At 38.9% G+C, this 14,748-nt stretch overlaps 1 protein-coding gene across 3 annotated transcripts in view; it reads right to left on the reverse strand.

The window, feature by feature from the left end:
* Positions 1–224: 224 nt before the first annotated feature.
* TSPAN3 (tetraspanin 3) overlaps positions 225–14,748 on the reverse strand; it is a 38,380-nt gene continuing 23,856 nt past the window's right edge. The window contains exons 1-7 of one of the 3 annotated variants that reach the window (XM_012507332.2): positions 10,706–10,769; positions 10,600–10,673; positions 10,329–10,403; positions 8,707–8,808; positions 7,285–7,437; positions 6,895–6,978; positions 227–1,129 (exon numbers count right to left, since the gene is read on the reverse strand). In XM_012507332.2, the coding sequence (XP_012362786.1) occupies positions 1,037–1,129; positions 6,895–6,978; positions 7,285–7,437; positions 8,707–8,808; positions 10,329–10,403; positions 10,600–10,673; positions 10,706–10,769 (645 nt within the window). In that variant the 3' untranslated portion in view covers positions 227–1,036. Of the gene's footprint in view, positions 1,130–6,894; positions 6,979–7,284; positions 7,438–8,706; positions 8,809–10,328; positions 10,404–10,599; positions 10,792–14,748 lie in introns of those variants that run through there. The other 2 variants (XM_030814846.1, XM_003275432.4) reach the window with 2 other exon arrangements.

The raw sequence follows: 14,748 nt of genomic DNA on the forward strand, positions 1-14,748 counted from the left end.
ATCCTCAGTATCCCCAGTGCCGTGCACAAAGTAGAGCTCTATATTTCTAGGATATACTGGACTGAAAGCATTTGTGGTTTTTTGAATATTAAGGCCTTTAGAATCTGGCAACAACTATAATGAAAACACACGTAAACCATGATGAATTATAGGCAGTGCCAACAAAGAAAACATGACACTGCTGCTCTGGAACTGAAATATCCCCAAAATAATGAACAATGACATGTTGCGGGCTGAAACAGTTTACTGAATTAGATTTTTCTATTTACAACTGAGATCACATCTACATACTATTTTGCTAGTCTACATGGGTACATTATTTCCAACAAGCTTAAGACTTACCATGAATGGGCTCATTCATACAAAAACACACTCACACTACTTCTTTTAAAACAGTAGTGCATACATTATACTCCTCCTATAAAGCCAGCTTTGATTAAAAACCACTAGTTTCAAAGCTTAGTCTCTGATTTTGAAGATGAACTAAGATATACACCGTATGATCCTAAAATCTATTTTAGTCATTTTGTACAGTTGCTATCTTACTGGACTACAGTAAATATTTTTTAAAAGGACACTGATGAGGAGCACCATCTGGTGTTAACCTTAACCAGATAGCTGGTTTCCTCCTCCTCCCCCCAAAAACCTCTGGCCAAGAGTTCTCCACTGTGAAGACTGAAAGGACCTGGTGACATTTCGGCATCAGTCCTGTTACCACTTGGAGGTAACAGAAGCAGGCTCGTGTCCTCCTTTAATTCTACCACACTACATGACGCGCAATTGGTTCTGAAAATTAGAACGTTCACCATCGTACTTAAAATCTTAGGGGCATGAAGAGTCAGCCAGAACAAGGAAAAAGAAAGTCGCAGGTAGGTAGGTAAGTAGGTGGGCACATGAAAAGCCAAGCTGCTCTGTCCAACACCAGTGTACACGTGTTTTAATAACTAAATGAACTCTGGACGCCAACAGCAGCAGACCTGCTCAATTCACCTTCCAAATCAGAACAAGACCAAAAAGCTCAGGCTTGAGTTGTCAACTATGCATAGGTTCCGCCAGTGATGAGGAGCTCGTAAGCAGGATCTCTACTCCTTCTGCACAACACGATGCAGGCACACAGCATGCCCAGCAGCTGTTGAAAGAAAACAACAATGGGGAAGGAAGGCTGAAAACCCTCTCATGGCAGGTGTGTATTTCCTTGTTGGTAAAAGAGCTGTTTCAAAGTTCAATGACTTCAAATCATCAAAAAGGCAGTAACAACAGTGATAGAAGAAATTTCTTATGAGTACATTATTTTTTAAGGAACTAAGTCCTAAGCTTCAGCTTCCTTCCCAGGAACTCTTCATAAAGCCAGCAGGGAACCAAGTCTCTCTTATTTTGTATCCCCACTACTAGTCTAGCGAGTGCTGTCCAAAAGAACTTTCTGCAGCAATGGAAACATACCACATATGCACTGTCATGTGGCCTTATGTGGCTACTGAGCACCTGAAACATAGTTACTGCAACTAAGGAGTTGCACTTTTAATTTTATTTAAATTAATTTAAATGTAGACACGTGGTTAGTGGCTACCATTCTGGACAGCAAAGGCCTGGGGAGTAGAATGAGCAAGAATGTGTGTGTTTAATGGTGGTCTTTTCAGGCCTTTTGGTTTTTGGAAAACAAAATTCAGTATGTGAATAGCCCTATGGTGGAAAACCAATTCTGATGCCAAAAAAAATGTAGTTGGAAGGTTTTTGTTTCCTTCACATTTACTATTTTTGAAATCCACGGTTCTGTGGTATTATATACATATTACTTTTGAAAGGTCACTCTTCCTTCATCATTTTATTTTAATAAGTCCTAATCCTTCTGTGGTGGCATACTGGAATAGTAATAAAGTCATGCCATGTTATTTTGGATAAGCAAAAGGATTAAGCTGGATTAAAGAGAAAATGATTCTAGAATTTTTGACCTACCTTCTCACAAAATATAATTTTTTTGTGAGATAATTTGCTGTTCTAACTTCTCATTGATGAGGAAAAGCCTCAGTTATTTGATTTTAAAAGACAGGGTCCTCTGTACATGTGGGGGTCAATCTAATTTCCGCAAAATGTACCCAATCCATAAACAGACTCTCAAAGTTTGAAGTAGAAGATTAACCACTACTAAGACACATATACACATAAAGATGTCCTCAATCTGAATTCTCCATGGTATAAAGTCACCCACTCCCATTTCTACCCTCACATTAACCTATATTCTGCCCATTCGGGATATATATTTCCTGCTCAAATCCATCAGTTTCACTATTTCACCATTTGCTGAGTGCTTACTAGTGCAAAAGCACCTTAAACACACTTAAGAGGTGAATATTATTTAAAGTTTACTAAACAATTTAAGTCAATTCTAGACCGATGAAGTACCTAATTCCTAGAGAAATACATTTCTGTTCTCTGTACATCAAAACATTGTTAGAACAGCTATAAACTCAAATGCAATTATGTTCTCAGGCAATGTTAAATTGAGCAATAAAAATGCTAAGCTCAGAAATGACTGATTTGCTAGGGGAAAAATATCTCTCTTCCCAGCCCCACGTCCCCACATTCCTTTCAATTGGTTAACTTCTATTAGAGGAGTCAGCATTCTCAAAATGAGGTCTGAAATAAGTACTTCTTTCCCAATTTGTTTATTTCAATGAAATCAACTTGTATTGATTTTAAAACAATTAAATAAACTTGATAAAATTCTACTCATGCTTGGGAATCCGTCTGCTTAAGAACATTAAGCTCTACACAATAATTTCTTATCCTCACCATTAAGTATTACAGGCTCATTTCCAAAGGCCTGCTATACTGAAATTCCATTGATTTTTGAAATATTCCAACAACAGACTTGGAAACATTACACAAATATTTTATCTCCAACATTATTTCTTGCAATGAAATACTCTCTTGCAATATTCAAGGCATGAGAATTAAACTTCACTTAGCCCAAATATAACACCCAGCAACTGCAAAAATTGCAAAAAATGACAAGCGGTGATTAAAAAAACTGACTGGCAAAGTAAAATGTTCTATGATATACCATGTAGCTGGTGGTATGGGGAAATAGGCATTCTTATACAAAAATAAGAACTTTTGCACATTAGAAACACTCTTTTCTGAGAAAAAATTGGAAATACCTATCAAAATTCATTCATACATTCTGATAATATAACTTCATGGTTATAAATTTTTGCTATAAACAGCCCATTAATGTTGATTAAAGTATGCCTATAAAATGGAATACTATGCAGACATGAAATTAAAAAGGCAGATCTATATCCAAAATACACTAATTTGTTTTTAAGAAGGTACAAAAGGTTGCAAACTATATGAGTTCATTTATGTAACATTTTGCAATGTTGGCCAGGGTGTGAGGGGAAGGAGGAGCAAGTTACTCATTTTAATGAATAACTGGTAATTGAGGAGGAGGAGGAAAGGGCAGCCTCCACCGGCTTCACATGCGGCATAGAGACCAGAAAAAAAGCAACATGGCCTTGGGAAACAGTTCTCTATGAAGTCTGCTCTTGATCATTCTATCTTGAGGACATGCCAACTTCATGAGACCCCAAAGTAAAGACTTCGAACATTTTCCCCGTATTGCCTTTGTAGAGAGACAGCCCTACTCACAGCAGATACTCAGAAGCTTAACAAATCAAACCCTAGATTTTTGTCAATTATTAAGACCAGACTCTTCAAATATATAATTCATAATTGATCATGAGTTAAGAGAGTGGCTACTCTCAAAGAAGTGAACTATCCTGCTAATTAATAAGGGGTACATGAAAATTTTTAAAACCTCATTCTTTTATATTCAAAAGTCCTGTTATAGCAATTAACTGGTATTTTTCAGGTTTTTCTTTCTTGGTCACTTTGGTCCTACCCAAATCTAGATTATTTAATCGACTAGAGCAAGAGTCACCAAACATTTTCTTAAAGGGCCATATCATAAATATTTTAGGCTTTCCAAACCAAGACAAAAATCAATCTCTATTTGTAACTACTCAACTCTGCCATCTTACCTCTGTATTTTATCCGCTAAAGTGTCAATTAACTGTCAGGTTTCCTGACAAAATTTAGGAATTTAATCTTCTGAAAATCTTATACTTGTAATTGGAGGCAGAGTACAAACAGAGGCAGGGGTCTCTAGAGTTGACACTCTCTGTGTGATGGTCATGCCATACTATCCTTGCTCACTCTAAATTTTGTGGCTAAACAAAGAGGGCCAAGACTGGAGAATCTCCAACCATCCTCTCCAGCTCTAAATTTCTATATTAGGATCAGTGTACAAGCACAAAAGCTCACTGATCTTTCAGTTATTTCTGCCTTTGTTCAGGTTTTCCACACCCAGGGCACCAATCTATCAGATTTTGAATACCAAAAGCTTAGAATGTTTACAGGTACTCTTAAAAACAATTAGGGAAAATGATTCATTCAGATAAATTTTCTCCCCTTAAAACCCAAGTTTTTAAAATTTTCAAAACCACTAGGTTTTGAGTCTGTGAAAGCTCTGAATCCCTAAACTTAAGCAGCCTTGCTGAACTGAAAAAATCAAGCTTTATCAGCTTTTACTTAAGTCAGGGTGACTTAAGTATAAAACACAAATGGCAGTCATATTTAAATTAAGAGACTAGTTAAAATATTTATTGGCCCCTATTGAAAAATATTTAATAAAGAAATATCTGGCAGGCTAAGCCACTTAACTAGATGAGGGACATAGTTAAAGTGATTATTTTTATCAGTCTTCTATATACATGTTGCATATTTCATGACCACAAGTACCATACAGTTCCAAAGCTTTTTTGCTGCATGCTAATACATGTGGCTTTATTACTGAACATAAAATCATTAAGAATGCACAGTTCAGAATTCTATTTGGGAAAAGAGACCTTCCTCATATTTCATTATTTTTAGCTAAATGAATGTGTTTGCATAAATAATCAAAATATGAAATAAATCCCTGCTGATCATCAGATTACTGCTATGCAGAGATGCAAAGTAAATGCTTAGAAGGGCAAAAGACCATGGCAAATAAAGAGGTAGGCTTTTTAATTAATCATTTCAGGGCTGTCTGAATATCAGCAAAGTAAACAATCATCCTTTTGCCATTTTAAAAGGCCTTTCCCATTAAATACACTAGCTTCTGTTCAAATATACAAAGAGCAAGCAATCCAAGCAAGTTACATTTAAATTAGCAATTACAATGGTTTTGTTTAACAAATAAAAGTTATCTACACTTTTCTTTTTTAAAAAAAAAATTTTTTTTGGTAGAAATAGAGTCTTATGGCCGGGCGCGGTGGCTCACACTTGTAATCCCAGCACTTTGGGAGGCCGAGACGGGCGGATCACGAGGTCAGGAGATCGAGACCATCTTGGCTAACACGGTGAAACCCCGTTTCTACTAAAAATAACATAAAATAGCCGGGCGTGTTGGCGGGCGCCTGTAGTCCCAGCTACTCGGGAGGCTGAGGCAGAATGGCGTGAACCCAGGAGGCGGAGCTTGCAGTGAGCTGAGATCGCACCACTGCACTCCAACCTGGGGGACACAGCGAGACTCCGTCTCAAAAAAAAAAAAAAAGAAAAAGAAATGGAGTCTTATTGCCCAGGCTGGTCTCAAACTCCTAACCTCATGGGATCCTACTGTGTTGGTCTCCCAAAGTGCTGGGATTACAGGTGTAACCCATCACACCTGGCTCTTTTAGCTCTTGAAATAGGTTTCAGGCTTAAGAAAGTATAAGCTGAAGCTGGGCGCAGTGGCTCATGCCTATAATCCCAGCACTTTGGGAGGCCGAGGCAGGTGGATCACCTGAGGTCAGGAGTTCAAGATCAACCTTGCCAACATGGTAAAAACCTGTCTCTACTAAAAATACAAAAATTAGCTGGGCATGGTAGTGGGAACCTGTAATCCCAGCTACTTGGGAAGCTGAGGCAGAAGAATCGCTGGAACCCGGGAGGCAGAGGTTGCAGTGAGCTGAGATCACACCATTGCACTCTAGCCTGGGCAACAAAAGCAAAACTCTGTCTCAAAAAAAAAAAAAAGAAAAGAAAGCATAAGCTGGGTGCAGTGGCTCACGCCTGTAAATCCCAGCACTTTAGGAGGCCAAGACAGGAGGACTGCTGCTTGAGGCCAGGAGTTTGAGACCAGCCTGGGCAACATAATGAGACCCCATTTCTGAAAGAAAAAAAAAAAAAATTAAAAATTAGTCCGGTGTGGTGGCCCGTGCTTGTAGTTCCAGCTACTGGAGAGGCTGAAGCAGAAGGATCGCTTAAGCCCAGGAGCTCAAAGTTACAGTGAGCTATTATCATGTCACTGCACTCAAGCCTGGGTGACAGAGTGAGACCTTGCCTCTATTTTTAAAAGTTGTTGTGTTTAGTGCCAGAGACCAGTGCTGTAGTACCAGTTCTTGATTTAGGTATATGAATATATAAAACCTGTGAGGACAGAAAAACAAGAACTAGAGGGAGAACTAGCATAGAAAAAAACTGAATAAAGCTTTGTATTCCCAAACTGAAAGAAAGAAGTATAATTTTTAAAAATCTTGTGACATTCTATTAAAGTATCTTCCAAGAATACACTAAGACAACAGTTCGTTTATGTTTTGAACAGGTCACTCACTAATCAAGAAAGACAGTAAGATGAGGAGTTCCCTCAACACATGGTCCCTCCCGATCCAGATTTCTGGTTTCTTTAGACCATTCCGCGTCTAGGTGCATAGACAAGAAATGGAAGACATGGGAAATGGGAGGCCAGTACCTCAGTCACTTCGACATTACCTACATACACAAAGATTCACTGTGATGGGGATTAAAACCATTCAGGGCTGACAACAGAGAACCAACTCACTCTGATAGAACTCCTTGGCAAGCTGTGCTTACCTGAATAGCTGCAAATGCCAGTGCAGCCCAGATCACATGCATCATGATTTCTTGTAGCTTCTTCACAACTAGAGCCTCACACCCCTGTAACAAACAGTCATCCTCGTTAGAAGTGTTCTTTAAAAGTTAAAGCTGCAGATTCACAGGCCACTACCCACTGACAGAAAGGGAAATGACAGAAACTGAAAGAGGGGAAAAAAAGATTCCATGATTGGTATAATTTACAGACATGTAATTAAAACAAAGACAATGCATTTTATAATAATTTACAGTAAAACAATATGACATTAAAGACAAGCAAGATGGCAGAAAAGAAGTCCCAGATGGTGATAAGACATGGTGAAAAACAGGTTAATCAGGCTAGACTCAAGTCGTGGCCAAGAGACTCACCTCAGCATAGAGGTCAGAAGGGTGGGCCAGGCTGCCATTACAATTGCTGGCAGTCTCTCTGCAGCAGCTAAGAGGGACACTCTGGTTTTTGGTTTCTTTGAACCAATCTGTATTTTCCCAGTCTGAGTAGTTGTGAATTCCACAACAATGCAGCTAAAGGAGAAGAGAATAGGTATTATTCCTCACAAAACCCAAATACCTGAAGTTCCATGTACTACAGAGCTTTAAAATAAGCTACTCTAGACCAGTGACGTCCGATATAACTTTCTATAATAATGGAAAGTCTGCATGATCCAATATAGTAGCCACTAGCCACATGAAGCTCTACTGAGCACTTAAATTGTGGCTAGTGTGACTAGAAAACTGCATTTTAAATTTTAATGTAAACAGCCAGACATGGCTGGTGGCTCCAGAACCTCCATATGAAAAATACATTGCCAGGCCGGGCGCAGTGGCTCACGCCTGTAATCCCAGCACTTTGGGAGGCTGAGATGGGCAGGTCGCCTGAGGTCACGAGTTCAAGACCAGCCTGACCAACACAGTGAAACCCCGTCTCTACTAAAAATACAAAATTAGCTGGGCGTGGTGGCATATGCCTGTAATCCCTGCTACTCAGGAGGCTGAGGCAGGAGAATCACTTGAACCCGGGAGGTGGAGGTTGCAGCGAGCCAAGATCGCGCCATTGCACTCCAGCCTGGGCAACAAGAGTGAAATTTCGCCATCTCAAAAAAAAGAAAAGAAAAGAAAAGTACATTGCCTATAAGGGGTAGTTTCTAACCAAGTAAAATCTTCATGTCTTACATGTTAAATATCTGGTTCCAAGTTAAATATTATTTCCAATGACAAAGTATTTAAAATATTTTGTCTTAAAAATTTTGAGATTTGCTTTAAGATAATGAAGCAAAAAGTAAGTAGGGGCAATAAAACTGACGAAAAGTTGATATTACTGAGGCAGGGTTGGGGTGCAAACATCTATTCTACTATTCTTTCTACCTTCGTGTGTATCAAACTGTCCATAACAACTTTTTTTTGACAGTTTGTCTGTTGCCTTTTCTGATCTTGTTTTCTAAAGGTATACATAGACCTCCCACCTCCCCTGGAGTCAATCTGGACTCCCACCTTTCCTGTGACACATACCTCTCTCTTGCATCATCACCCCTTTGGCTAAGTACTTTGGGAGAGTACAGACTGGGGTCAGGGAAAGGGAATTCAGATGATAAAAAAAAAGTTCAAGATGTTTCTCATCTGGCTAGGTGACGAAATAAACTTCTCAAGGGTGAAGGTTGGGGAAAAATATTGGTCACATCAGGATAGCCATGGATGTGAAGGGACATGGCTAATTTACACAGAAATAGCAGTTAGTTTAATGTGGACCCAATAGTGATTGGTCCTCAAAAACAAATCTGCCTCAAGAAAGCTCACCTGTCTCTGTACATAATCAATAGCCCGGCTAGCAGCATCAGGGTTGGTTCCATTGTAGGTCTTATACACTTTCTGAATGCTGCGATCAACCTCATTTTCCACCTGAATCACAACAAAGAATTCAGTCCCTCAAAAATATTAGTAAAAGTAACATTAGTCAAGGCTCCTACTAAAATACTTAAATGAAATGTTTGCAAGTTGCCTGATCTCTATGAATTTCTTGTAAAGTTTTCTCCCTTCCTGCCTTCATCTTCATATAGATATAGATGAAGGCAGGAGGGAGAAAAGTGACAGGTAAAAATTCAGACACATACCACATAGATTCAAGCATTCAAAGAGAGGACTGTGTGCAAAATGGCAGGCTAACAATGTATTCAAAAGGGAGAAAAGTTGAGGCTTGGGATAGATGTCCTAAATTATAAATGGACGCCTTCCTTTTACAAATAAGTTTCTCAGAAGACTACTCATTTTCCTTTCCTAAAGGAGGTGAAACAAAATAACTCTGAAGCTCCTGTAAGATACTTTTAGGACAAACGCCAACATTATTTCCATTTTATTTATTCAATGTTTAGAGTTGGCTAAAGGTGCAAAAGTAATCAGAAGGTTTAAAAAAATCAGTCCTTAGAAGTGGCACTTTATGAAAAAGCTACTGTTCAATGTATTGCAAAAAGGAGACAGGAAACAAGCTTCATAGCTTATTGCTGCCAATTACTAAAATGGCAAGCAAGTATCATTTAGTAAAGTTTGCTTGTACCAGATCCTCCTTACCCCTTGGAGGACTGGACTTATCTGGTAATTACAACAGTAATATAATAAGTCCATAAAATTGATAACCAGATCGTAGGTAGGGACATAATCCATTGCATTTTTTTTTTTAGCACAGCTTTACAGTACCTTACGTATCAATGATCTGAAAATTAACTTGGCATATTATGCCCTTGACTCAAAACCATTAAGTTACAGTGAGAATGAGTCTATTATGTCTTTACCATGCCTCTAAAATTATACCCATATTAATTAATTTAAAGCAGCCTGTTTAGCCTTAAGTAGTACTAGAGGTAGGCAGCAAAATCAGGCAAAATAGAAAGGAAGGAACGGTGAAATGATTAAAAAGAATGAAGGTCAAGAAAGGAATGCTGGCACCAGCTGCCTTGGTGTTCTAAGTTGGCAGGACCCCTTGTTCCTCAGGACGGGTGGAAGGTGGGATCACAACTCACAACATCTTTTTCTATGTTCAGGACCAAAGCATTTTTTAAAGAGACAATGGAAAACAAAATCCTGAGTTTGGTTCTTCTAAAGCAGAAATCAGAAAATTATGCCTCCCCTCATATAGGCAATCTGTGTGTTAAGGAAATCTGAACAAACTTCTCAGCTAATTATTCATTTGCAGCTATAAATACCTATAATCAAGAACAATACATATATAATACTCTGCTATATTAAATGAGGTGAGGAGTCTTGACATGTAAATATTTGCCAATTAACTTTAGATATTTGAAATACAGATTAAACAAGTAAGGCAAAAGAAAATGTTTACTCTGATAAAATGAATATGTTCTATTTTACTTGAAACACTTACACCACCTTTTAAGGCATTATGTGAATTACAGTAGACAACATACCTTTGCTCTGTAAACATACCCCAAAACCGCTACAACAACTTCTGTGACAAAAACCAAGAGCAGGATGATGACAAACTGTAAGAAAACATTGTTTAAAATTATATACAAATGAAAAAATAACTTTAAATACACTCGATTTAAAGTTATCAGAAATAATTGCTAGAAGTTTAAATGCTAACTCTGTTCCAACTATAAGAGCCAAGGAGTCTTATGTTCAAGAAGACAGTAGCGTAGACTAAATACTCCTGCGTGCTCTCACAACACATCTTACCGTGGCAAGTCCACAGCGACTTTCCCGGATTGTGGCACAGCAGCCAATTAGCCCAATGATGAAAAGCAGGGCTCCTACAGCTATGATCACTACAGCGGGGATGAGCGTGTACACATCTTCAAAGAAGTGGTCATAGTCGTCATAAGTGATGAAGACATAGGCTCCCACATAGCATAAAATGCCAGCTGCCCCCTGTAGAAAACAAAGTCAGTACTGGTCTCTAAGCACTGCTGGTAAAAATTTCCTATTATTGCTTAGTATGGTATAATTTAATGAGAGTTACCGTAACTGTTACAGACTTTTCAGTAAAGCTGAAAAGTCTTCTATGATTCCTTATTAAGAGCATTTCTATACTAAAGTTAAAAAGTTATCCACACTTCACCTACTTTTCAAGAATTGATGGTTCAGCTAGAACCAAGAAACCATAACCAAAAAATAACAATGATGATGACACACACCTACACATCCCTAAAGGCTTACTGTAGCTCAATTCCACATCCAATACGGATCAGGATGGTGTTAGGGGGGTCCTTGCTCACTGCAGTTGCCCTCAGTAAGTGGGGAAATTTGGTAGAAATGACAGAGCTTGGATTTGAACTCAGGCAATCTGACTCCAGAATCTGCACTTCTAATCTCTATCTACCCCACCTCAAGGAAAAGAAAATATACCAACTAGTAAGCATGATACCCACTCCACTTCCAAAAATCTTGCTGTCCTAGAGACAGCGAAATGGCAAAGCTAGAGGGCTGTCATTAAAGAACACTGCAAGCCCTCTATCAATTCTTTAGAATGGTGGTTCTCAAACTTTCAAGTGAATAGGAATTGCCTGGGGATCTGAATAACATGCAGATTGATTCAGGAGGTCTGAGGAGGAGCCTGAGAGTCTGCATTTCTAACAAATTTCCAGGTGATGCTGGTGCAGCTTCTTCTTGGAGCGCACTCTGAGTAACAAGGTATTAAAGACCTAAAGGGAACGTGAACACACAAAGACAAGCGATAGGTGTGTCTTATTTCAGCCGCTGCTCCAGGCATCATTCTCCAGCTGCAGAGTCTTACTTTCTCCGCTATTGTCAATTTTGCTATCTTTGGGTACCAGCTCTGTGCTGACAGCCCAATGCCACTGGCTCATATGCAAACAAGCAAATGCAGTGTCAGAGTAAGTGTTAAAACATTTGGTTATCATTTGGATAACAATGAGTTATCATTTGTAGAGTACTTTTAAACTTTCACAAGAAGTATTTCATCATCCTTTAAAATTTAACATATAAATCATCTTCAAACTAGAAACAGCTGCCACGGTGATATTGGAAATATCATTAACTTCTCTGAACCTGAAAACCCAGATCATTTAAGTTTATGAAATTCAGTAAGCTTGGGGATCATCAGTATATTTTTTTACACTAGGCCATAAGGATCACTGTCAGATGAGGAAGAAAAAGACTCCATTTATGTAAATTTGGGAAAGTAACTTGATTTTTTAAAATGTAACATGAACTTTTTAAAGTGAGAAGACAACTAGAATAATGAAGGCAATTTTTAAAAACATTGTTTTAAAACTCTCTTCCTCTGGCTTCCAAGAGGCCCCACTGCTGGTTTTCTTCCTACTTCCCCAGGTGCTCACTTTTTCATTCTCTTCACGGACTCTGAGATGTTAGTGATCTCCAGAGTTCTGTCTTTGGCCTTATTCTTTAGTCATTCTCTAGGCTTTCCATGGGCTACAGCAGCTATGGCTTCATTAGTCATTGTAGCTCACTACCTGAGCTATCATCTCAGACCTACACATTTCCATCTGCGAGTTCCAGAGACATGCCATCCTCAACCTGTCTCAAACCCTTTCTGCCTTCCTGCCCAGCCCATCTAATCTTCCCTTACATTCCTATCATAGCAAAAGGTACCAGACATCTAATTTTTCTGGTCAAACATCTGAGGATTAACTTTCCTTGCCCCACCCTCTATAACCCATAAATCACAAAACTTCAAGTTTTACTTCCAAAACATTATTCGAATACCTCAACTCCTTTTCAACCCCATTGCAGTGCTTCTGTCTTAATTTGGGACTTATCCCCCTAAATCTTACTTATTGACTCTCCCTGCATCTTAATACATTCTTTATACTACCAGGGTTAAATTTATTAAAAATACAAACCAGATCAAGCCATAGCCTTACTTAAAATCAGGATGAGGCAAGTGAGTCCCCGATGAACCAAGCTGTTCCTCCTTTTCAGCCTCAGATCTCATTACCCCTTGTGAAATATGAACAATATAGAACTGTTACACCCAAATGGACCACATATTCTCTCACTTCTTTCCCTCTGCTGCTCTCTCTAGAATGCTCTCTTCAAATGCCTAGGAACTCCCTGTCGCTCATTAAGATGAAGCTTAAATGTTACCTCTTCCTTTTGGAAGCCATTCTTGACCATTTCAGGCTGGATTAGCTGCCCTTGGTGGACATAAACATCTCCCAGTGCATGGTTCTAACAGAATATTTATCAAAATGGTTGCAATTATAGCTATACCTGTCTCAACACACCTTGAGAGCACAAATTGTACCCATCTGTCCTTCACCCTTGTATCATCTAGAACAGTGCTTGGCAGACAGCAGAGATCAGTTAAAATTTATTGAGTACACCTCATCTCACCCCTTTCCCTTGAAATCACTCTCCCAACTCTATCATAAGCTTTGGTTTGTATTTGCGTTGGTTTGTATTTGTATTTGGTTTGTATCTGGTTTCTCTTCAGTTCAATGCTTATAGCTTTTAGTTCACTATTCAATTATTTGGCAACTTAATCCAGGTTGCTGAATTCTGATGGCCATTACATCTGGAATATATTAATGTATCATAAATATCTGTCATAAATATAAACGCTGTACTTACAGCAAACTGCCTGTTCAAAGGTTCTCGGAGTTCACTGACATATTTGCTTTTGGGGCATGGTACTAGAGAATGAAGGTGAGCACAAAAGTGGGGAGTGGGGAAGAAGACAAATAGCTTAATTTAACTTAATTTTATTTTATTTATTTTCCTTTTTTCGAGATGGAGTCTCGCTCAGTCACCCAGGCTGGAGTGCAGTGGCGCGATCTCGGCTCACTGCAGGCTCTGTCTCCCAGGTTCATGCCATTCTCCTGCCTCAGCCTCCCGAGTAGCTGAGATTACAGGCGCCCGCCACTACGCCCGGCTAATTTTTTGTATTTTTAGTAGAGATGGGGTTTCACCATGTTAGCCAGGATGGTCTCGATGTCCTGACCTCATGATCCGCCCGTCTCGGCCTCCCAAAGTGCTGGGATTACAGGCGTGAGCCATCGCGCCTGGCCAGAAATAGCTTAATTTTAATTTGGGTGCATTTATTACAGAATTATGTCAACTACTTAACACTCTTCCCAAATACCCCTTTTTATTGACTTGTGTGATATATATTCATACACATGTACACATACACATTTTGCTAACGTAAATAGTATCAGTCCTCACGCTAAATTAGAAGCGATCCGAAGTGTAAATTAATCAAATTTTGTCATTTGTTTTTACTAGACATTTCTCTATCCTTTAATGTTGTAGCTTTTTTTTACTCAAAAAGGCAGTATTTATTTCTTAAAAGGCTTGAGTTAAAATGAATTCCATTTCTGAGCTTTCGGTACACCTACTGAAACTTCACTAGTTTTAGCCTATGTAAATTCAAATTAAAATAAGAGAAAACTGGAGACCATATGTACTTAACAATCAACCTGAAGCATAGTTCACTGAAGAACTACTTGCATTTTAGATATAAATTGATGAGTTTTCAATCTAAAGAGGTTCCTATGAGACTCACACTTAGTGCTGCTTGGAGATGGGCCAAGGGAAATGTTTCCTCTGCTGCCACTGCCACTCCTCCCTAAAAGAGGCACTCATCTGAAACTGAGACTACAAGAAAGCAGAAAAACCAGCAACAGAGACAACCAGATGCACAACAAATGCAATGCAGGGCTGTGGGGAGATGCCATTTGTAAAGCTGCCTCTTCTTTTCTGATAGACTCTACAACAGTTTTTTTTCCCAGGCTGCAACCAGTCAACATCCAAGTCACACAACAAGATGAGAACATAACAAAGCTCTATTTGGCAACATACAGTGAAAGGAACTTACTAGTTGCACACACCAAAGAGGAAACT

The sequence above is a fragment of the Nomascus leucogenys genome, chromosome 6 (assembly GCF_006542625.1).
Source record: "Nomascus leucogenys isolate Asia chromosome 6, Asia_NLE_v1, whole genome shotgun sequence".
Lineage (NCBI taxonomy): Eukaryota > Metazoa > Chordata > Mammalia > Primates > Hylobatidae > Nomascus > Nomascus leucogenys.